At 42.1% G+C, this 24663-nt stretch overlaps 2 protein-coding genes across 3 annotated transcripts in view; one reads left to right on the top strand and one right to left on the bottom strand.

Moving 5' to 3' along the window:
- il15ra (interleukin 15 receptor subunit alpha) overlaps positions 1 to 24663 on the bottom strand; it is a 231206-nt gene that overhangs the window by 180604 nt on the left and 25939 nt on the right. The gene's annotated exons all lie outside the window — the stretch shown is intronic.
- Positions 813 to 21610, top strand: fbxo18 (F-box DNA helicase 1). Of its 2 annotated transcripts, XM_083999643.1 has the most exons (21): positions 813 to 868; positions 1135 to 1171; positions 2084 to 2236; positions 2950 to 3464; positions 3953 to 4086; positions 5766 to 5913; positions 6564 to 6745; positions 6837 to 6911; positions 7533 to 7624; positions 8724 to 8892; positions 10080 to 10299; positions 10924 to 11011; positions 11105 to 11200; positions 11299 to 11435; positions 14405 to 14501; positions 14588 to 14754; positions 16111 to 16390; positions 17605 to 17730; positions 17988 to 18094; positions 21075 to 21209; positions 21307 to 21610. In XM_083999643.1, exons 2-21 carry the CDS (start codon positions 1153 to 1155, stop codon positions 21457 to 21459), a joined length of 3093 nt encoding a protein of 1030 aa, XP_083855769.1. In that variant the 5' UTR covers positions 813 to 868; positions 1135 to 1152; the 3' UTR covers positions 21460 to 21610. The 2 variants fall into 2 exon arrangements, with proteins under 2 accessions (XP_083855769.1, XP_083855770.1); XM_083999644.1 differs by lacking the exon at positions 813 to 868 and having other exon boundaries at positions 1133 to 1171; positions 2161 to 2236.

Genomic DNA, 24663 nt, shown 5'->3' with positions numbered 1-24663 from the left:
CTTTAGACATAGACCGTGGTCTCTGCGGTAAAGAATCTACTTCCTGATCTTTATCTAAGGTTGCATCAGATAGACAGATAGATATTTTCTAATTATATTGAATGGCTCATATAATTCAGTGATGGTGACCTACAGACGACAGCAGATTGAGTGAATTCCCAGGAAAGCACTCAGGCCAAGAGACTGTAGCCACTTGCACAGAAATAATAAAGTGCATGTACATTTGAGAAGTTTTGTAGTTCTTCAGTCAGGTAATAACAAGCAAATATATAGGCCTAAGTTCCAAGAGAATGTGAAGGAGACACGCGGTGACACGCACAACATATTGTACAATATGGTTACAATGTTGTATGCAATTTGTAAGCCACAAAAACAATTTAAGCATGATAAAAAATAACAATAAACATGACATATTACTAATAACCCAGTAAGTCTTTCTTTCTTTCTTTCTTTCTTTCTTTCTTTCTTTCTTAAAGATCATATTACGAATTCCACAATTTCCTACTGAAGTTTTTCAAGCATTATATAAAGATTCAATGATTTTAATTGTCAATTCTCTATATGTATTGGACATACAGAAGAATTGACGAAAGTAGTTTCTCTCTCACCTAAAATAAATATAATATGTATGAATTAAATGCTCAAGAAAATTAAATATAATATATATAAAATCATCTATGTACACAACATAGATGATTTTATACATCATGTAGCCTACCCTACTACATTACATGATGTGAGGCTTGACACTCCAGGCCGCTAGGGGGCGATACTGTTCCTTTAAACTCCTTGGTCAAACGAGTGACTTCCTCACCAACACAAACAACAATTTCAAAACCACTTCAGCGACGACTCACCTCACGCCAAGGTCCGTATGATGCTCCGTGTGTTTTGGTTTTTTCTCTACAAATGTGCATGAACAAGTCAGAGACAGAGACAGAGGCACCGGCTCCTCTGAGTTTGTGTGTGTGGTCAGACTGACAGAGAGGAGAAGTGGTAGTTTACATTTAGTTAGTTGACATGTAGCCACAGCGCTAACTGCTCCATTCTAGCAACACTAACTACAACAACAAGACGACGCCATTCCTGCTGCTCTGCCACTTTGTCGTGAATAACAATGTACTTACATTACAGACTGAAAGGTGCAGGACAATGGAAGTGGCCGTGAAAAGTGAGTAAATTCATTAAGCAACAAGTTATGTTGCTCCCTTCAACTCAATGGTAGATAGGTTATGTACTTTTAAACTCCACCTAATAAACAGTATCCAGGGAACTGTGTCGGACATACATTTAAACCTGGGCTGGTGAACGGTAAAGTTGCTTTTTAGGCGTTTTTCTAGAGAAAAATGACGAGCATCACCACACAGTCGACAGTGCCCTCAAAAATATTCATACCCTTTGAAGATTTCCACATTTTGTCACGTTACAACCACAGTGAAGTGGAAGGAAAGTACAATACAAGTAAAATACATTGTATAAAAATCTGGTCGTCCTGCTGGAAGCTGGACCTCCGTCCCAGTGTCAAGTCTTTTCCTCCAGAACTGTCCTGTATCTAGCTCCATCCATCTTCCATTAACTCTGAGCAGCTTCCCTGTCCCTGCTGAAGAAATGATGCTGCCACCACCATGTTTCTCTCTGGGATGCAGTGTTAGGTTTCTGCCACACATAGAGTTTTGCATGTCGGCCAAAAAGTTCAACTTTGATCTTTGATTTGTAAAAATATTAAACACCATGCATCACTTTCCTTCCACTTGACAATTATGCTCTAGTTTGGGTTGGTCTATCACATAAAATCCCAATTAAATACATTTAAGGTAGTGGTTGTAACGTAACAAAATGTGGAAAAGTTCAAGAATGAATGAATGAATAGTATGAATACTTTTGCAAGGCACTGTATGGTGCTACATTTATTATTAGGCCTGGTTGGTGCTTGTTACACTACTAGCATGTTGGTTTAACCCCATTCTTTAATGGCCTGAAGAGTTAGCATACTGTTGTAGGAAGCATACTCCCACCCAGGAACCATTTAGTACTAAATACAGTAGTTGTGCTGACATGACTTTGTGTTGTGGTGTTTTTTAAGGCAAGGCCAAGAGGAGACATGTGAATGCTCAGGAATGTAGTGAGTTGAGTGCAGAGGGCGTTAATTCCCTCACACAGCCCCACACCTTTAACCCCGGCCGAGGGAACCGGGACCCCAACAGAGGGCTATACCCCACCAAGAGACGGAAGCGGGGTAATGTGCTTTAAACTGTCAGCTTCCAAGTTGTTTTTGTTGTTGTTTTTATATGGGTCAGTGACATGATGCAACCCAATACAATGCAACACTGTTTCTTAACAAATTTGACATAATTTGTCACATTATTTAGAATAAAAGTGGTGTTTTTAGGATAAGTCCTGCTCAGTGTTACCAAATTAATTCAATTTGAATATAGAAATACAGCAAAAAATATCTGAAAATCTATTTTAATTTGATGTTTTCAGAATAAAGTATCTATTTTTTTTAAAAGTTCACCTAAATTCACTGTAGGTGGATAAAATATTTAATATTTATCATTCTTTTGTGCTTACACCATTTGCCTTTTTCACAGCTTTCAGTCTGACTTTGGTTAAAAATGGCTCAAATTTCATTTCAATGACATAAAACCAACATGAATACAAAATGTAAATGTTAACACATCTGATGCATGATTTTAAGACAATTTTTAAAGATATTTCTAAATTATGCATCTTGCCAACACTTATTTGTCACTGACCCATAAGATTAGACAAGAAAATCCTTAGTTTGCCCCACAGTGGGGAAATGTACAGGGTTGCAGCAGCAGACAACAGCAGAGAAATAGATGATAAATAGCAGATAGCCTAGCAATAGTAGTAAAAAACAAACAGTAAATATAATGTATAGTAATGCTGTGCATGTCAGTCACTGAATCTTTGTCCTTCTGTTAGCTGTCCCACTGGCGCCAACGGAGGATGAGGAGGAGGAGGAGGAGGCCATGCATCTGGTTGCAGTGAAGCCAGCAGAGACTTCCTGTAAGGAGGAAGATGATGTTGAAGTTGATGATGCTACAATGCTGGCTGCCGCCATGACGCCGGAGCCGGAGGTGGAGGAGAAGGAGAAGGAGTGGGACGACGACCACAGCCTGTTGGCTGCTGGCGCCATGGCAGCGCCTCAGGCGGAGGAGGTGGATTATTTAGAAGGCATGACGGCGGAAATGTTTGGACTCGATGACGACTTTAACTGCTGCGATGCCAGCAAAGGAGAGGACTGGTCGGAGCCCCTCCCTGACGCCCACTACGGCCTCCTGGGCAGCAGCAGGGTCCTGCTGCAGCCGCAGGGCTGCATGGAGAACCTCCCTGAGGAGGTGCTGAGGGTGGTGCTGAGCCTCCTCCCCGCCCAGGACCTCTACCGCAGCGCCATCCGGGTCTGTCATCGCTGGAAAAACATTATCCAAGACAGCAAGGTCAGACGTCCAGCTGAGTCATATGAAAGTACTTATTGAAGGGATAGTTAAACATTTTGGCAAATTGGCCCATTGCCACAATCCCTATAGTTTTAGGAGTAGGTTCGTTACCAGTGTCGGTGCAAGCTATTTTTTAGATCGGAGTTCCGTTATTATCTCATAGCGTGGTGAAAATAGCTTGCACCGACAATTAAAGATAACAAACCTACTCCTAAAACTATAGGGATTATGGCAATGGGCCAATTTGCCAAAATGTTGAACTATCCCTTTAAGTATAAAGAAAGACTATTTTAATAAAAGCATAATAAGCAGGGCAGGTGGCTACTTACTGCATAAATGAGTTTGCACATGCATGTGTTTATGCTGTTGTCTCTTTTAAGAGTTTCTATTCTTTTGCTGATGTTATAGTTTAGCCAATTGTGGTCTGCACAGCTCTAACCGTAAAGCTCACCAAAGTCTGCACTTGTGTTTCCTATTTCCCATTATAGTTTGTCCCCTTCAAGAAACAATATTACCGCTACATGCTGAAAGAGAAGGACACAATGCTAGAGGTCTTCTACGTCCTGAAGAACAGCAGGATCATAGAATCATCTAAACACCAGAGCATCAGACTCCTTGTCCTGTAAGTCTGCATGTCCTTAGTCTGGGGATACTTAGAACTTCTGTTTGACAAAGAAGAGTCATACTGCACCTTTTTTTTAATCACATACTCTTTATTTGTAGATGATTCTCACATTTGAGTGCATGGACTGAACAAGGCAAATAAGACAAATACTAAACACTGAACAAATAAATGAATTTGAGGTCCAGGTAAGTCTAAAGGTTAAACCATACACCAGTGTGTTTCTCAACCAGGGGCTCTCGGACCTGTAGTGGTACTTGTGTAATTGCAAGGCATTTTCCCCCAATCCTATATGTTTTAGTGAGAAATTTGTCATATTCTGATGGTTTTGATTCACTCTTGTTTGTCCTTCAATCATGAGCCCCTCCCTAGTGTTTCAGTGGACATTCATTTCTTAATTGAGCTTTTATTGTGAAATATCGCACAGGAAGACGGAGTAAAACTCACTAACGTGCAAAGTTCAGTGTACAGCCACAAAAAAACGCTCCGTCGCTCAGCTGCAGACGCTCGTCAATTTGGCACAGAGCCACAGACTCGCATTTTCGCTTTGATGACATTATGCCCACTGCCATGTGTCTCTGTTTACACCGGCACCACCGGCATTACGGCAGCCAATCAGCGCTGAGCGATGAGCGACTGATGGCCGGAGAGTTGGGATTTCTCATCTCGAGCGACTTGAGCGAAAAAACGCTCCGACGCTCCGTCGCTGTCGCTCCGAGCCCCAGCGTTTTTTCGCCTGGGCGATAAAACGCTCAATCGCTCGTTTGCATTGACTTAACATGTGAACTCGTCGCTCGTTCGAAAAACAAAAGGTCCGGTGTGAACGCAGCTTTACAACCACAGGTCTGTCACCCTGACCTCTGTAGCGCTGATGTCCTTTGAACACCTGGTTCTGGCACACATCAAGGACATTCCAGACCCCCTACTGGACCCCCTGCAGCTCGCCCACAGAGCCAACAGGTTGAGGAGCTTTACACCTGCAGGTCTCTGAGGCAGGCAGTTAAAGGGACAACGAGGAGTTTCTATTCGGTTATAAAAAAGTCTCACGTTAATGTGGATGAATCTCCGCTACCCACACTTGTTAATGGGCCCATTTTCGATAAATATATCGTTCTGTCTCTATCGTTATTTTGTTATTATTAGTGGTGGCGGAAATGCTGGTCGAGCCGACCAGCGTTTCCTTCGTTGCGAATCATGAGAATAACGCAGCCGCATCGCCGTTTATGGTCGGAACTACGGTGGTATGTGAACCTCTTTGAACCTCTGACTTTAATTATTGATGAATGAAAACATGAGTCCGTCTTGCGCCCGGTCAAAGAAATGTACGGTGCGCGCGGAGGCTCATAAATGTAGTGTGAAAACGCTTCGCTTTTCCAAAACTCCTCGTTGTCCCTTTAAGGTTGGGGCTTTCTTCCCCACTGCTGCTGGACTCATCAACATGAACCATCACCTACTCTGCCACCCCCACACTAATGGGCCTACACTGTATATGTTTTCTATTTTATTTGTGCTACTATTTGCCATACACCTTGCACGTCACCAATCACCAAAGCAAATTCCTCTTAGCTGTATAACCAAGTTGTACAACTGCCTGGTATGCGTCCATTTCTGATTCTAAATGTTTGTCAATGAATTTCAGCTGTGATGCTCATCCTGTTGTGTTTGTGTGTTTTTGTCAGTTTGATGGCACAGCACAAAATTGGAGAGCGGGTGTGGCCGGGGGACGTCCTTAACTGTGTCAAGAAGCATCGTCTTTTTCCCCAAGCCGAGGCCTCCATTAGACTACGCATCCCTGACGTTCAGAAGCGCCATAACCTTGGCATTGAGGTACAAACAAAACAAACTTCTTCTTTTTGTTTTTTTTACATTATTTTATATTTTGCATGAATGTATTATAAAGTAAATATTAAAGATATTCCAATGAAAGAGAATATGTGAACAAGCCCGGAACATATGACAATGAGCGGCAAAACGAACTTAAAAGAGTGGAGCAGTGTAGCATTTTAAATATTGATTGCATGATGTTTTCAAGTTTGCCATCGGATTAAAAATATATACATACAAAATAATAACATGACGCAGAATGACACTGAAATACTGCCCTAAGTCATCACATTGGTTTTGATCTTTCTTTTTCTTTTCTTTTCTTTTTTGATCTTTCTTTTTTTTTATGTATTTTTATTTCCAATGAAGTAGAACAAAAAGACAACAACAAAAATGTCCATCCTGATGCAAAATCAGTGATGGAGTGACCCGTACAGTTTTTTTTGTTTTTTTTAACCCACATCCCTATATTTCCCAAAGAAAAAATAGGGGGAAGAAAAGAAAAATCAATCAAAACAAACTTCTATTGGTAATCACTGCAATAAAATAGAGAGGTGTGAGTGTGTGAATGACAACTGATGAGTTAAATTTAATTGTAATATGAACATATGCAATGAACATAAACATTTACATCACGTGTGTCCACTCTCCAGGGTCCCAACCCGTATGCGGTCATGGCCGTCATACTGATCCTCGGTGAGAGCGTTGGTGACGTGCAGGCCTTGGTGTCTCTGCTCAGCAGCTGCTTGTCGCACACAGCCATCACAGAATACCTCAGCCACATGGCCATGGTGCTGCTGGCTTTCCAGAGGAGACACGTCAAGATCAATCACAGGTAAGACCCACAGTGTCGGCGTTTCGACTCACACACCGTTCACCTCACCTCATGGATCTCTTCAGCTGGTTGCTCTGTTCTGCCTCCCTAGGTCATATTACAACATCTACTACGTACTTCACCTGATGGAGAACGGCCCCTTTCCTGTCAACCCCGGTCAGAGCGGGTGAGCTCCATGATACGTCTGTTCTTCTGTGTTCTCAATTCTTCTGTATTGTTTTGTGGTTTTATTCCGAACCAAGGGTAAACCAAGTTGACTACAGTTCACCACAGGATTTCTGGGTTCACCTTCTAAGTTAAAGGGATAGTTCAACATTTTGGCAAATTGGCCCATTGCCATAATCCCTATAGTTTTAGGAATTGGTTCGTTACCTTTAATTGTTGGTGCAGGCTGTTTTTAGAACGGCGGAGCAGAGCTGCAAGCTGCGATCGGACCACGCTGTCATGCATGTGTGCTTCTGTGTGTGTGTGAACGCCAATAATGGAGAAAGAGCGCTATGTGGAGATGAATCAACGGAACGATATTGCGTTGGTCGAGCCAAAAGCCGAAAAATCTATTCGTGGCAGACGTAATTTATTTGTGTATGGGAAACACTACAGTGGAGAGGGAGGAGAGTAAGTGGTGAGTTTTTACGACAGTGAAAATATAAACTCTGATACTAGCAGGGGAGCTCCATAGAGAAAAAAAAAAGACCAAAACAATGACTGGACTTACATACAGTCGTTTCCCTTTAATATAACCATATAACATGAAATGATGCATGTGTGTATGTCCTGTTTCTACTAGGCATCCTCAGATCCAGCTCACAGGCGAGCAGCAGCATATCCTCAGCCACGACATCCAGAAACACCACGTGGTCAAGATCATAGCTTTTGCAGGTACGGTGACCAGAGGGGCTGCAGTTGGGAACGTTGTGTTTATGGATGAAAACACATTTGAAGTTAACAGGATTACAGAGGATACAATCTAGACTTTTCTCACTTTCTAAGTTCTAGGATATCATGCAGGAAATCACCCAGTGTTTCTTCTGAGTCGTGGGAAGTCTAAATACACAACACTATACATTATGTTGTTGAAGAATGTAGAGTAGGGTTAACCCTGTCCACACTGTGTGCCACTGTAGCTGGTTAACACATAAGAGACACAGAGCTTTACAAACATTATTGAAACAAACTTTATTTGAATAGCACTTTTCATACAGGGGAAGTTGTAGCACAAAAAGCTATACACAAAGACATACAGTACACCATTAAGAAAATGTGTCATGTGTAAGTAGTTGTTAAAAACTAGAGACGACTCAGGAACAGTATCGTTACTTTGTAATGAGGAAACACAGGAGGCAGTAAAAACTAATCCTTAAAATAAAATAAACTAAATTTAAATAAAACAATAATAATGTGTAAGTGATGTAACAATAAATTAGTGAAAAATATGTAAGTAAATGCAGCTACAAATAAAAATGATAAGAAATTCAATTCAGCTAAAAAGATAAGTCTTGAGTTTGCTTTTGAAAACATGAGCCCTGGTCACTCATAGTTTAACTGTACAACATGTGAACTGTCACCAGGAGGCGCTCTTTCCCCTTCAGCCTCATCATCCATAATCCAGCCCATAATTTTACATCCTCATGTTTTTAGCAGGTAGTAACAGGTATCCTTGAACTGCATGGCTACTTACAAATCAAAATACAATTTGATTTGTAAATACAATTTTGTAAATACAATTTGTTTCTCACATTTGTACATACTGTGACTCTACACACACAATTCATGGATGTCCTTTTACTTCCCTCACTTTGTCCTGAGTGTTTATGGGCTGTGTTGAGTCAGAAAGGTACAGGTGCATGGTTTAATTCCAGGTAACACAACCTAAAAGTCTTCAAATTGCAAATGAAAGCTTAATAATGATTTCCTACCAGTGCCAGTGCTGTCGATGTGATATGAACTGGTCTCACAGAGTTGTCGCCTCCTGTCACAGGTACAGGGAAGACGACTACGTTGGTGAAGTACGCCGAGCAGCGGCCTCACCTCCGCTTCCTCTACGTGGCCTTCAACCGCTCGGTGGCCTGTGAGGCCACGCGCCGCTTCCCGAACAACGTCGACTGCAAAACGGTCCACTCTCTGGCCTTCAGAGAAATTGGGCGCAGGTGAGAATGAGTTTGACCCCAGACGCTTCCAGTCACTGTCAAGTCAACATTTGCTCTTTGCTCTCTCTTCTGAGCTTTGTCTTGACTCAGAAATCTTACAGCAGCACCTGTTTGTGGCTGCTTTACAGTGAAATTATGTTTTTTTCACTCCTTTCTGCACCTGCTTTTTTTTCTCCAAGTGTTCAATACTTATTCTCTGTGTCATTTCACTTTATTACACATAATTTAATATATGGGCATATACTGTATGTTTTGATTTCTTTCTATGTGTGGATTACTTAGGTTCTTACTGAAATCTAGTTCAAACCTCATGTCAACAGCCCCATCAGAAATATATTTAGTGAGAAAAATATTGAAGCATTCAATACTTATTTTCCCTGCTGTACATTGCAGCAGATGGAGCGAATACTCATATGGTTCAGTCAAAACCATCAATGCTATTCCCATGTCACATGAGACATATGATGGGTATATAGATATTTATCATTAGCTTTAGTTGGTAGTTTTGTTCTTTAAGCTTTGGGGGTCTCAGCCTATTTTGTTTTTGGATGCATTATACACCATAAAAATGTTTAACATGCCCATGCTTGGTATCTTTTCTTCCAGCACAACTTTATCTATATGAAGTGATAATTATTATTTTTTACTTAAACCCATTAACACATTCAGCCCCAAAATACACAGAAATCATCAAATCCAAATTGAAAAAATATACCCACCTAACCCACGTCAGATGTCTCTGATATATTTATCAGCTGATTCGCGTTTTCCTGAATATACGGAACAAAATACAAAGCTTGCCTTGCCCATCCCACCCACCGGATAAATAGAATGGAAAGAATAGAATGAACTTTATTCATTAAGGGAAATTAATTTGTACTATCAAATTAAAACTACCATATCTCCAGTTTGACATAGTCTGTCAAAGTCAAATAAAAACTTGGGAGAGAGTTTCAAAACTGCACTGCACTTTGAAGACATCATGTGATCTGATCTGACACCGGCGTGATCATAGACCCCGGTGGGTTAAATGTAGGGCGGAACTGAGGACACACACACACATTAACACATTAACACATTAAACCTGTTGAACAGGTGACGAAAGAGAGTGTTGTTGTTGTGTCTAGAGATTCACATCCTGAGCGACTTATGTCTTATCTTGGGTATGTATCACCCCTCTGATGCAGGTACCAAGCTCGTGGGAAGCTGTCCTCTAATCTGAAGGCATACACTCTCAACTCTGTCCTACCCAAAGGCCGAGGTGGCTTCGTCAAGGCCAAGGTGTTGGCCACAACACTCAACACCTTCATGGCTTCAACAGACCCGACCATCACCACCATGCACGTCCCCGACAGCCACGGCAGTACTAAAACCACCAGGACAGTAATAAGTGGAGACGAAAAACAGGTGTGACTGCACACAGCTGGCTCTAGGGGTGTCCTCGACTAGATTTTCATAGTTGAATTAATTAATTAATTCATGATCTCATTTGAGTCTTTTTCCGCCCCGGAGAAAAGAGTTAAAACAACTGAATGAAAAACAGTCAAGAGTACGAGATTGTGCTGTGAATGAATGAGTAGGCCTATGTATGGAGAATGAAAACGTGAAGTCCCATCGTTGTGTGGCCGTGATTGGTGCATGTGTAGACGGTTCAGGGGTTGAGTGTCACAGCACCACGGACGGCGCTGCTTTTTGTTTTGTTTTGTTTTTGTGTGTGTAGACTGCACGATCGATAGACAGAACACATCCCGCAGTTTAATATTGTAAATGTAACTTGTAAATTGTAAATGTGTGTGTGTGAGAGAGAGATATTATAAAAAAATCGATATAAAGAACAATCTTTTTTTCATAACCATATTTTGCGACGATTCGACAATGAGGTCGATAGTCGAATCAGACGTCTCCGAATCGAATCATCGGATAGTCGACTATTCGAGGTCACCCTTAGCTGGAACAGTGTTTTTTTTAGTTTGATGAATTAATTTAACATTTTACATGATTTAACTTGATGTTTATTATGTGAAATCCCAGCTGGTTGTCCACGATGCCAAGGTGATCTGGAGCAAAATGAAGGATTTCAACGAGACAAAAGAAAACGCTTACCACATGATCCATGACGGTAAGCTGGCTGTAAATGAGCAAAGTAAATTATCCTGTTCATAACATGACAAGGAGTGATGAACAGGAGGTCACTGGAGCTTTGTGTTGACAGGTTACCTTAAGCTATGGCAGCTGCAAAACCCCAAACCCTGTCTGTCAGACAAGTATGATGCCATCTTCATCGACGAGGCCCAGGACTGCACTCCAGGTACTCACCCAGAAACTGCAAAAAAAAAAAAGAAGCGTTTTTTTTTCATGAGCTTTGTCAGGGTGATGATAGCGTCCTGTTCCTCTGCTCCGTCTCAGCCATCATGGACGTGATGCTGTCTCAGAGCTGCGGGAAAATCCTGGTGGGAGATCCTCATCAGCAGATCTACACATTCAAAGGAGCGGTCAACGCCCTGCAAATAGTGGACCACACACACATCTATTACCTGACACAGGTACAGTACAGTACATACACACAAACACACACATAGAGGAGGTGAATCTGTGATGTAGTTCCATGTTTCCTGCTCTGGTCTCTGACATTATGACTGTTTAATATCATCAGTCCGACCTCTTTGTTGCATATCATCATTCTCCTCTGTCTCACTGTCAATATTCTTTGCTTTACATGTTTTAAAAACAACCTCCATCCCGCCCTACCCCACCCAAGGCCCCAACACACACACACACACACACACACACACACACACACACACACACACACACACACACACACACACACACACACACACACACACACACACACACACACACACACAATTGATCTTAAAAACATAAAAACATGTGGCTGAACACAGAGGAGCCAGGTCAGGAAACGCTGTCACAGGAGGCCGCCTGCTGAAAGTGTTTTACACCACAAGCCAGGCTCACCACACAGAGCCTCCAACATCCACACACACCGATGGGAACAGCCGTCAGAGGCAATTTAAAGGACAATTCCGGGCAAATTCAACTTGGGGCTGTATTTTCCTAACATTTTAGGTCTTAAAGAAGGAACCTGAAGATTTTCAGTTTAATTGCTCCTGTTTTGCGGTAGTTGTGTCTGTCCCCGCATCGCCACGGCAGCGATGAATGAAGCGGATTGAAGTTCTGCTGCTTAGGCTGTTTACATCCCTCAAAAACCGCAATTTCTTTCCATAGACAGTGTCAGATGGCTACATGTCACCGAGAAGTTTATTTACTTCAAGCAAGCCGACATGTTTGTAAAACTAGATCTAATTCAAAGTCTCGCGCGAGACCCAAGTTGACGCACTCTGTGTGTTTAAGTGCAGTCGGTTGTTATAAACACAGGAATATCAACTCTTGACTTGCTTGAAGTAAAGAATTTTTTTCCACAGACAGCGTCAGATGGCTACTCAAACATGCACCGAGAAGTTTGTTTTAAAAGATTGCAGCTTTGAGGGATGTAAACAGCCTAAGCAGCGGAACTTCAATCCGCTCCCATTCATCGCTGCTGTGGCGATGTGGGGACAGACACAACTACCGCAAAACAGGAGCAATTAAACTGAAAATCTTCAGATTCCTTCTTTTAGAGCTAAAATGTTAGGAAAATACATCCCCAAGTTGAATTCGGCCAAGGTTCCAAAAGAGATAAACTAGTACTTGGTCGAGAGTCGTCACTGTGTCGTTGCATCATCAATGCGCAGCATGCACAGAATATCCTGCATGGCTAAAAGCTGCTTATTCCCTCTGTAGTGCTGTTAATATGTCACTTAATTAAGTTTTTATAATTTTTCAGCTGAGAAAGTAACCATTAGGATCCCAACACATGACGCCTTTTTTGTAAATTTGCTCTTACGTTTTTGTGTGAAGATGTGAAGAGCCACCTATGGGACAGAATGAGAGTGCCTTTCTTCTAGGAATCTAATAACAGGGATGCAAACAGCGCGCCGAAAAGCGAAACTCCCTTTTTTATGACCGCGTGCATTCGGTGCGACGGCGACGCCGTTTTTCCCCCCGTGCATGTCCGTGGAATTGTGCGCCGCGGACATGCACGGTTCCCTACGTTGCTGTGTCAGGCAGGTGTTTCCCACGGAGCTCTGCCCCGTTTCAGAGGTGAAGGAAGCCCTAAGTGGAAAGACGTCGCCTCCGCGATGTAGAATATGTTCAATTAAAGTGAAACTAACACATTATATATGTCCATTACACACTGAATGAAACATCCCATGTCTTTATTTATTCCGTTTATTTTAATAGTAATAATTATGACTAACATTCAGTGAAGACCTAAAATTCAGTATCTCCAAAATTGAAACATTGCAAAGGATTTTTTTTTTAAAGCATTTTTAATATAGAAATGTTGGCCTTCTGAAAACTATGTCCATCTATATGCACTCAATACTTGGTTGGGGTTGAACTACTGGAAATTGACATTTCCATGATATTGTAATGTAATTTTTTGGTCCTGACCCGTTTGCATCCCTGTAATAAAAACCACAAAATTGAAAACATAACAACCCCCCCCCCCCCCCCCCATACCCATCTGATTGCAGCAGTTAGAGGAGAGGGTGTGAAGGGTCCTTGACAATGTCCAGTGCCCTGTTCCTACAGCGGCCCTAGGGGATGTTTGAAATAAACAGATCAGTCTATAATAAATCTCTGCTTTAAAGTTGGAATGATCCTGTAATGGAAACGACCTCCATGTGGAAACGTGACCTTATAGAGGCAAAAATGTCCAAAGGTCTGGTTTGGTCAAAGTGTAACACACAAATCAAAGTGTCTCTACTAAGCCCTACATTGCCTCTGATGGCTTTTCTCATCGGTGTGTGAGTGTGTTGATGTTGGAGGCTCAGTGTGAGTCTGGCTCGTGGTGTAAAACACTTTGAGTAGAAGTGCAGTCCATCTACTGCTTTTAAACTGAGCACATCATCCTCAGTGACCAGTCTGTTTAGAAATGATGCGAAACTCAGCGTCTGTGGTGATTCTGGCGAAATTTCCCACCACTGTGCCGATCTTTATAAATAGACCAGTGGGTGCGAGGTGCTGGTAAGTGATGCATCTCGACCTTAACACGAGCAGATTCACCAGAGTGGAGCTGAACAACAGCTGCAGGTGTCAGGTGCAGCCAGCGGCTTCCTGTGCTGATGACTTAGGTGTGATGTTCCAACCTGGTTCCTGTTGACACTGAGACAAAGAAACAGTCAAACAGTGTACAGAGAGTGTCACAGAACATATATAGCACCGCTTCATGATGGCATTTACCCGAGAACATCAACAACATTCAGAGAGCAGTCTCAAATGTCACGCCACGGGGTCATCGTCTCAGTTTCACCTGTATTTCTTGAGAACAATAACACTTGTTCATATGATGGTGCTTTATTTGGGTATTCCCGTACCTGCATCTCCTCATCAGAGGGTGAACACCGAGCGTTAACGAGAGAAATGAACCCGTCTGTCATTCCAGAGCTTTCGGTTCGGTGCTGAGATCGCCTACGTGGGCGCCACCATCCTCAAAGTGTGCAAGAGCGTCGAGAAGATTCTTGTTGGTGGAAAACAGAAGGGTAAATACTGGTCTTTGTAGAAATGAAATCGAATGGTTTGTGGCAGTTTTGTCAGCATGTCTGTGTGTCTGTGACCAATCCTGCAGGTGCGGTGTGCGACGAGACGGCGGCCAAGGTGGTCAAGGACGTGTGGAGCGGTGTGAGCCCTTGTCGTGGGAAGACGGCCATCCTGTCGAGGTGTAACCTCAACGTCTTCAGTAACGCCGTCGAGCTCACCGATGCAAACCCCCACTGCAGGATACACTTCATAGGGGTGCGTTAAATTAATGAGAAGTAGGAATGTGTTGCATCGTGGCGTCTGGTCAGGTGAATTCCATCTGTGTGAAGCGAGAAACAAGCTCATTGTCTGATGTGACAAAGGTTTCAGTCTTCTGTGACCTCAGGGGCAATCTGGCATGTTCGTATGAATTCACTCATTCACTAAGACAGGGAGATGACAGTCTGACGCAACAGGAGGGAAAACCCAAATGCAGAGACACGGACAGACAAAAGTCTTAATAAGAGCTATTTAATAATCCAAACACACTGAAACATGCTGGGATCTGTCGGACGGCTGAGAACCAGAGACCGGGGCCAAAGACAGCTGTCCACATGCCAGTCCTTTCATGAATGGCTGTTTTCACACAGTTCAGCTTTTAGCTCTGCGGTCTTGCTTCACATTTCACAGAAACACTCAATATTTATAAACACAAGCATAAATATAGTCAAGAGAAGAAGAAGAAGAAAAAAAATGTGCTATATTTATTTATATGACACATTTCCTGCCAGATGCAACTCAATGTGCTCCATAACCAAAGTACACACACCAGCGAAACATGTAACATGTTTTGTGTGTATTGATTTATTGATTTCTTAATTTCAGTGTCTTGCACATTATTGTTCCCAGACCACAACAGACTAAACAACAAACATTCAATGATGGCTAAAAAGTCTTCCCATTAATACGTATCCATAAGTTCATGCAATTTCAGGAAATACGCGGATTTGCCTAAAATATACACAACCATAGTAGTAAGTTGTAGTGTTATATAGGGTACAGTGTTTTCTGTCTTCAGTGAATCTGGCTGGGACATACAGTGCTGTGAAATAGTATTTGCCCCCTTCCTGATTTCTTACTTTCTTGCATATTTGTTACGTTTAAATGTTTAAGATCATCCAACAAATTTTAATCGACAAAGATAACCATATAAAATGATGATTTCATTCATTAAGGGAAAAAAAGCTATCCTACCTGGCTCTATGTGAAAAAGTAGATCAGATCTTAACTATGCAAACAAAGGACCTCTGATCTCTCCCAAAATTTAATGTTAAATATGCCTCTGTGTAGTAATCCTCTTTGCCTCATTGCACATATTGACTCCAAATCTCCTCCTTCCATTGTTTCTTATGGAGATGAAATAGTTTTTGTTTAACTGTATTTATAATACACTGCCAAATATTACAAAAAAATATAACTCAAAAACAGAAGACTGGAATAACATACAAATGGTCGGCATCAGCCCTGGATCGGCCGGTCACACTCACAGACTCCGTATCAGTTTTATGCAAACTTTGAAACACAACCAACTCAAATCCAAAGCTCAGAGTTCTAACCCCTCTCGTCCCCCAGGAGGTGCAAAACATCGGCCTGCATCGCATCATGGACATCTGGCAGCTGAAGAAGGCGGCAGGGAAGACGGGCTCGGCGCCTTCAGGCATTAAGGACCCCCTCATCCGCTCCTTTGCCAAAAAACCCGAACACGGCTTCTGGGCCCTGAGGCAGTACGCCACGCAGACCGAGGACCTGGAGCTGCAGGGCAAACTCAACATCGTGGAGAAATACCACAGTCGAATCCCAGAGCTGGTGAAACGCCTGCAGGACTGCGCTGAAAACGAACTGCCCAGAGCAGGTTTGACTTCACACACCTCTCCATGTTTATATTTATGATACATTTATAGAAAGACACCGAATTAAAGGGATAGTTCAGTTTTTTTGAAGCGGGGTTGTATGAGGTACACATGGCCCCTGGGACTAATATCTGCAGTAGACAGTTCTCTGCTCTCCCCCAGTTAGCCATACCAGCTCATAATGCTGGACAGAGATGTCAAGCGACTGAACTGTCCCTGAGGGAAAGAAAAACCCACTTCCTTGTCCAAATTTCTTTCTCAAAGTGCTATAAATAAAGTCAGCTGAAATCACAGTTGGGTCAGGGTATGACTATAGGAGGGTTAGTCATGTTCTGGGTATTGATGGTGATGATTGGTATTAGTCTTATTGTTATTGTTATTAATACAAAATTCAGCCACAAGAGTGCTGACGAGGACCTGAGGGCGAGATCACATTCCACCAGTTTTAAATCGCTGCATTGGCTCCCCGTGCACTTCAGGATCAGTTTTAAGGTTCTTTTTAAATGTCTTAACGGTCTCAGGCCTTCTTATTTATCCGATCTACTTGCGCTGTATCAGCACTCGCGGACCCTGAGGTCCCTCGGCGCTGGCATACCACAAGTAAGATCTAAAACACACGGGGAGGCGGCTTTCAGTTATTATGGCCCCCGATTGTGGAACAGCCTGCCGGGGAACCTCAGGCCGCAGAGACTGTTGATGTTTTTAAAAAAGAGGCTCAAAGATCCACCTTTTTAATCAGGCTTTTAACTGACTTATTTAATTATTTCTGATTCCCTTTATGCTCTTACCCTTATTTTTTATTAGCTCTAATCTTTATCTTATGTTCTTTTATCTACATAGTTTTTAATTTTAACTTGTCATTTACCTCTCTGTTTTTAGATTATTTTATATTATTTACTTTACTGTACTTTTTACCCTATTACTGTTTTAGTCAGTTTTCTAGATTATTTTATTTCATATTATTTATTTGGCTTATTTTATTTTACAATTTTTTGTCCCTCAGTTTTTAGCCTTTATACCTTTTATCTAATTTGTGTGTCTTGTGTGCATTTGCGTATCCGTGCATATGTATGTGAGTGTGTTCTTTGTTTTTACCCTCTATGAGGCACTTTGTGTTGTTACTCAATGTATGAAAAGTGCCATACAAATGAAAGTAGATTTGATTTGATTAGATTATGACTGGGGTTTGTTGTTCTGCCGTTTCCTCCTGATCCAGATTTCATAGTGGGAACCGTCCACAAAGCCAAAGGTCTGGAGTTTGACACCGTGATGGTCACCGAAGACTTTTCTGAGGTGCCTGCTTGCAGGCATGAGATGCGCCACCATCCCGACTTCACATACTGTGAGTGTTTGTTTTCTGTTGTGCAGATTTTAGCTTTAGGTTTCCAGCAGATGGACAAAGCTGCTTCTGTTCCCAACTCTGCACTGATGGCTCGGTTCCAGTCCAAAAGTTCAGCTGAATATATTAGATCAGTCACAGATGCCGTCCATATTAATTTATTGTAGCAGCATGTTATTATTACACTATGTTCTGTGGAAAGGATATTTTATTATTCGTTTTTGAACTCCTATCCTGATAATTTCCTTTTCCGTTGCCAGCGAGGATTCCTGACGATGAGTGGAACCTGCTGTATGTAGCGGTGACGCGTGCCAGGAAATCACTTATCATCACCAGGAACATCCACAACATCCTCTCCATGGACGGGGTAGGACACATCGCCTCTTAGATTCAGTGCTGCTGCTGTTTCATACAGGCCTCTGCTTGCCATCACATTCAGCACATACTCTTGTTTAGGGATGGTCTGATTGATCGGCTGTCATTTTCAGCTGGGTCCTCATTAGTCTCGGGCCGTTGACTCGCTGTTTTGGTAAGCAACCGGATCAAGGACGAGAGAGACAGGCCTTTCCGTCAAAATAAAAGCACCAAGCTAATAAAATGCGGTGAAACTTTGTAATTTAAGGAATATAATTTCCAAGAAAATCCCCAAGCCATTAAGTTAACCTTTTGCGTCTATTGTATTACAAGTTAATTTGGTGATTTCCGGATCCAGAATGCAGACAAAATTCAGAGTTAACAGAAACCAGGCTCTTCTGATTGTTTTTTAGATAATGGATTGGATCCAATCTTATTATAATATTGGCACCTACACACACAACACAGAGGGAGTGGTCCTGTTCTGAGACTGGCAGGACTGGGGACACAACCTGTAAAATGTAGATATACATACATTTTTTTTAAATGTATTTATTCATTCATATTTTGTGTCTGATTTTCAAACCATTGCAGTGATAAAGTAAATAAAGTCAACTTTTGATCATTCCACAAATGAAATTAAAAATACATTTAAGAAACAAAAACAAAAAAAACAGCATAGAAAACAATACTAACACCCCATTATCTAATCAGTACATACCCTGTGCGGGTTACGCTACAGCTGCTAGGTCTGTAAACAACAGACCTAGCAGCCATCACTGTGACACAGTCTCGTTTAGCACTCATTATCCAGATTTGGTCATCTTAAATGTTTGTATCTGGATCAGACTGATCCAGTCCAGTTTGCTTTGAATAACTGGGGCAAAAGGAGAGATGGATTACGTCATCCTGGATGGTAAACAAGAGATTGCAAAATCCACATAATTTTTTCCAGATTAAACCCTCTGGACCCCCGGTGATCTGAGAGAAGCTCTGTGTGCCGTGCGTGTGCTCAGTAACTTGTTTGTGGATCAGCCAACACTCACTCATGAATTATCAGCATCAGAAGATTATTGGTGCATGACGGAATGGTAAACGTCTTGCACAAGACTCCAACAGCTTGAACATTCTGCACAGTCAGTGATAGTTTTATTTCCTGTTCAGTGTGACAACCTCTCACTACCATCTAACTACTCGAACTCGTTCTGTCCTGACACTGGGCCACTTTGTAAAACTACCGTACAACACAAGTGGTGCAGCTTTTTATCATCTGATTGGATGATTTACTCATAAAAGATAAAAGAAAATAAAGAAAATAAAGATAATGAGCAGGGGCAGGGAAAAATGTCAAGCTGTGTCTGATCCAAATTGGAGCAGGTCCATAGCTGCCGTTGAGTCTAAACCGTGAGACTTAGATGCGTGTTGTTAGACTGGTTGCACCCATTGCTTCATAATTCCCCATCTTCCCACGGGGCGCCCTGCAGCTGTCTGCAGATGTGCGACAACCAGGGAGCAGATGCGTTGTGTCAATCACAGGTAGCGGGAGCCAAACCCGGCGAGGACTTGTTTGGACTCGGCTCGTCTCCGTTGCCGCCAAGCACGGACGAACAAACGACTGTTGGCATTAAAAGATGGACTCGTCAGGGTGGGGTGCCACGATGAACAAGATGTTGAATTGTTAATTGTTTATTGAGGAATTGAATGTAACATATCCGTGCTATGCAGCTGTTTTAGTTCCAGTCCCAGTCAAACACAGTCGCCAAGTGTTCCCAGCTGCAGGAAGCTATAAACCCCAAAGCTAACATTGGCACTGCATGCTTGCATTTTCTCACTAGAAGACTGCAGAACATGTTATCGGACATATACTGTAAAATAGTGAACTACAAGCCTTGTCTTGAGCCCTCAGGGCCACTGTACCGGGTTGGCGCTGAATCCAGAAGTGTTCCAGAGCCAAGCAGGAAAGAACCAGAGTGGAGGAGCGCACACGCAGCTTGTAGAGTTTTTATCATTCCAAACTTTCACTAGTTCTCCACTGGGGTCCGATATCACGTTAAAAGCCCCTGGAGTGAGCATAATAGCTCCACTTTAAAGGCTTTCAAATGTTGCTGTAGCAAAGAATTGTGGGACGGCATTCGCTAATTGATTTAATCAAGAAAGTTCCAGTATTCCTTTGCTAAGGGAGACGAGATAATATCTCCTTCCCTCAGCTATGATCAGGATCATTGATATATTTTTCTCACCCATCGATCCACCAGTCGTATGAGATCTCCCAGGACAAAAAATAGACAAACAACAACAACACTGTTCGGTTTACTGTCTGAATGTAACAGGAGCAGCATCATGTCCTCATGTCTGAAAGTCTGGAGCCAGAAATGACTAAAAATATTGTTTGTCTGAATAATGGCTGTTACCCAAGTCACTAAGTGTGTTTGTGAGGCTGCTTTCTCACGCCTCTGTCCTCCGTCCTCCTGCTGTGGAGACGCCAGAGTCAATTCTGTCTCTGTATGATCCTGGAGTCATCCTGGCTCACTGACACAGTCACCAGGCATTACAAATCTGTTGTGTGTCAGTGTAGTTTGGCCACTAATAGTGTTCATCTCTCCAGGACCATTAGGAACTAGTTACAGTTTAGTAAACATTGTAGGGGAGACTGGGGTAAGTTGAGCCACCCCTTGAAAGCATGATGTGGCCAAATATTTAGGAGGAAGGCTTCATTTCATGGAGTCTGTCAAAGTAAGAACCACATGGGTGAAGTGGTTTGACATTGTATCTCCAAAAAAAACATTTTTTACATACAATAAATGTAGCTTCAAAGAATTTGAATTGAAGTGGATGGAAAAGAAATATGAATGAATCTGATGTGAGACCGAGCGTTTCGAACATCTGAGAGCCTCCGCCCACAAAAACCTGTGTCTCCAACACAATGTGAACAGAATGTTTTATGTGCAGTAATCTAAACTCTGTTCTCCACACCATCAACCTCTTGTCTCCAGGAGTATTTCCTGAAGTCCCAGATGCCCGACACCCTGATGAAGGCCGGCGAGCCGCTGCCCTGCTCGGTCCCAAACTGTCCCAACTGCATCACGCCCGGCTCATCGTTCATCATGTCCGCCCGACGGTTGGAATATGTAAGACGGTACACAATATACCTCTAAATACTGTTTGCATCACAAAATCCCCAATCAAAAACTAAAGACACGTCCGTCTCCTTTGTCTTTTGTCCAGACCCACGGTTCCTCGGCTTCCGGCCCGCTGTGTGAGAGGTGCGTGTGGGAACGCCTGGGGCCGACCGCCTTCCTCCAGACCGATGACGTCTTCTCAATGGCTAGAATACCAGAGCAGCTGGATCCACCGGACAATCCCTTTCCCTTTTTCTAAAGCTGCTCCATCCCAGGACCTTACTGGGGAAAAAGAGCCGACACTCTGACCGGGACCAGAACCGTCAGAAAGAACAATGGTGCTTTTTTATCCTCAACAGACAATTGTGTGACTGTGATTTTTTAAAATATCTATTTGTATAAGTATTGTCTCTGTGACATAATCTCCTTGATTCTCAGTGGAGGACCGTTTGATTGGAGATCTCTGTGTTATTGTGTAACACTGAGTTTATTGCTGCTGTGGTTTTGTTCAAAAACGTGGTAAAAATATTAACCTGCTGGAAAAACGTGTGTCTTGACTTCATTAAGTGGATTTGGGTTCAAATAATAATCTGTGATGCTTTTGGCCAGTGTACTGTGTACATTAGAAGTTAAAGGGATAGTTCACCCAAAATTCAAATTTCACTCATTATCTACTCACCCTCATGTCAACTAAGAGCTGTGAAAATTTTCAGAGTCCTCCATTCCTTCTCTGAGTTACAGGGGGGTCCGCGCAGCAGTATTTGTCCATATAATGGTTGTCAATGGACACCAACTTTCTTCGTCCAAAAAGACACACCAAAAAACATCCAAATACCTCCATGCTGCTCGTGTGTAATGTCCCTCTTGTATTGAAGCCCCGACATGAGAAACTGTTTCGAAAAAAATTTAATAAGTCTATATTTTAAGCTTGTTTGTAGCGGAAGCTCCCAGTGTCTCAGTTCACTGCTCTTCCTGTGTCAGTGCAAATCTCTTGTGATTTGCACTGACCGGCGGAACAATTTCTCATGTCGGGGCATCAATACAAGAGGGACATTACAGACGAGCACTATGGAGGTATTTGGATGTTTTTTGGTGTGTCTTTTTGGACGAAGAAAGTTGGTGTCCATTGACAACCATTATATGGACAAATACTGCTGCACGGACCCCCCCGTAACTCAGAGAAGGGACGGAGGACTCTGAAAATTCTCACAGCTCTTAGTCGACATGAGGGTGAGTAGATAATGAGTGAAATTTGAATTTTGGGTGAACTATCCCTTTAACATGATTAGATTAGTAACTAAAGACTACAATATGACTGGAAGAGCTTGTTGTGGTCTGAACAGTGGTGGTGGTCCTGTTCCAGGTTGGAGCTGCCAAACAGCTGCAGTCCATCAGCCTTGGCTTCTCTTCACTGTCACCATTGTGAAGTGGAGAGGAAACACAAAGCTCTTCTTTCAGACAGTCTTGTGACCACTCACACCCACATTTTGAGATATAAGTATGTATGTGTCAGTCCTGTGAAAGACAAGGCAGCTGTCCAGGGTGTCTTGCCTCGCCCAGTGACTCAATAAGAATAGGTTATGTTAGGTCATGTTACTTAACCAACTTAACATCTGGAACCAGAGAGGTCACTCTCCTGCTTCATCAAACCCAAAGGAAACGGATGTGATTCTTATCTTTCTACACCAAGAACTAGTTCCAGTACACGGCAAGCATTCACTTGGACTCTTTCTGAAATCACACATGACTTACTTTTATGTGCTTACATGTTGCTGTAAGTTTCTGAGTTTATAGTCGGAGTAGTTTGATGCCACACAGTGCATTAATAACATCTCACCATGCATCTTGTAAGTAAAGTACAATCAACAGTCATGCACTGTGCTCTTGCTGGAAAAGAGGGTTTTATTTCATTTTAGCAACACGCTGACTGAAGTCCTCAAGACTCAATGAATGACTTATCTCAGACACAAACTTGGACTCGGCAAATTTGAGACAACTAGGAAATCTGAATTTTCCACTTGAGAACTCCAAATTTCCATCTTCAAACCGTTCCAGAAACACCAGGACAGAATGAGCCAAAAACATGGCAGAGAGGGACATGCTTCACATACAGCATTCAGACATTACAAAGGGCACAAAAACAAACAGAGAAAAAGAAGCCTTTTAAAATCATGAAAACATACGGAAGCGTATTGCATTGACTTGAATTTTCAAAAAAACAAACTTTTTTTCTGAGTAATTTAATTTTTGGTCTGTTTTTCGAGGTAATTTTTTCTGTTTTTTGGAGTAATTTTTTTTCCTGTTTTTCTGACTAATCTTTTTTCCTGTTTTTATGACTAGTTTTTTCCCCTACTTTTTCCCTTACTCCCTTTACTCCCTTACCGGATTTTTTTTGAACAGACCATTGAAAAATCACAACACTGGTGGGTAATCTGTTAATGTAGGTAAATATTGAATATTTCATAATGTTTAAGCACATTTTGGTGTTAAAAATGCATTTCAATCAATGTTTTACCATTGATGGTTTAGTTCTACACCATGTGACACCAGACAACTTCTTCCTCAGACAAGTGATTCTCAGTTGTCTGAGGAAGAAGTCAGGGTAGATTTTTTAAGTTTCCCAAGTTGGAGCTCCGACATTAGGTGCCTTCCAATTCACTTTTTCAAGTAGGAGGTCAGATAATCCAGAGTTGTCTGGAACGCTGCATATCTGATTCTCATTTAATGGTCAAAATTCAAGATCACTTTGACCTCATCATGACAATTTTAATCAAATATCCAGTAAGATAAAATGAAGTGATGGGGTGTCATACCTAAAAAGGTCACACATCAACTTCACTGTGACATCATTGATAGAAAAAGCAAGCACAGAGTTATTGAATATTAAGATAGATAGATAGATAGATAGTACTTTATTGATCCCTTTGGAGGTTACCCTCAGGGAAATTGAGGAACTGGAAAGGCTGCCATCTCTACAGCGCCATCTTGCATGAAATAATAAAATAAACCTTGTTGATTTTATTCACAGACTGACAGTGGAGAGCAACAGGAAGTACATGTCAGCTTTTCAAAGGAAGATGAGCAAAGCGAATTGCAGTCTTAAAAAGGCCGATGATCACATACAAAGTCCTGAGAGAGAGGAAGCAGAAGTTGTCTTGGTGTTTGGTGGTTTCAGAGACTTCTGTCTCTACAACAACAAACCCACATCAATGCAACACAGAACATTTATGTACAATTCATAATGTCTTTAAACATCCAGTTGTCCATATATACAAAATAACACACATGCTGATTAATAAATATACCTGTGATGAACAGCTCAGTTTACAGGCACCCACCAGACCTTCCTGCATTACGGCCCAGATCCCATTGTCCCGTCTCAGCACTTTGCAATAGTAATGTCAGGTTTCGATGAGTGTTTCACTGTGATACAGAAGTGAGACGTTCAGCTCCAGGGGTTCAG

Source organism: Trachurus trachurus (assembly GCF_905171665.1).
Source record: "Trachurus trachurus genome assembly, chromosome: 23".
Taxonomy (NCBI): Eukaryota; Metazoa; Chordata; class Actinopteri; order Carangiformes; family Carangidae; genus Trachurus; species Trachurus trachurus.
Note: the sequence above shows the minus strand (reverse complement) of the source record. Positions and strands in the feature narration are given on the sequence as shown.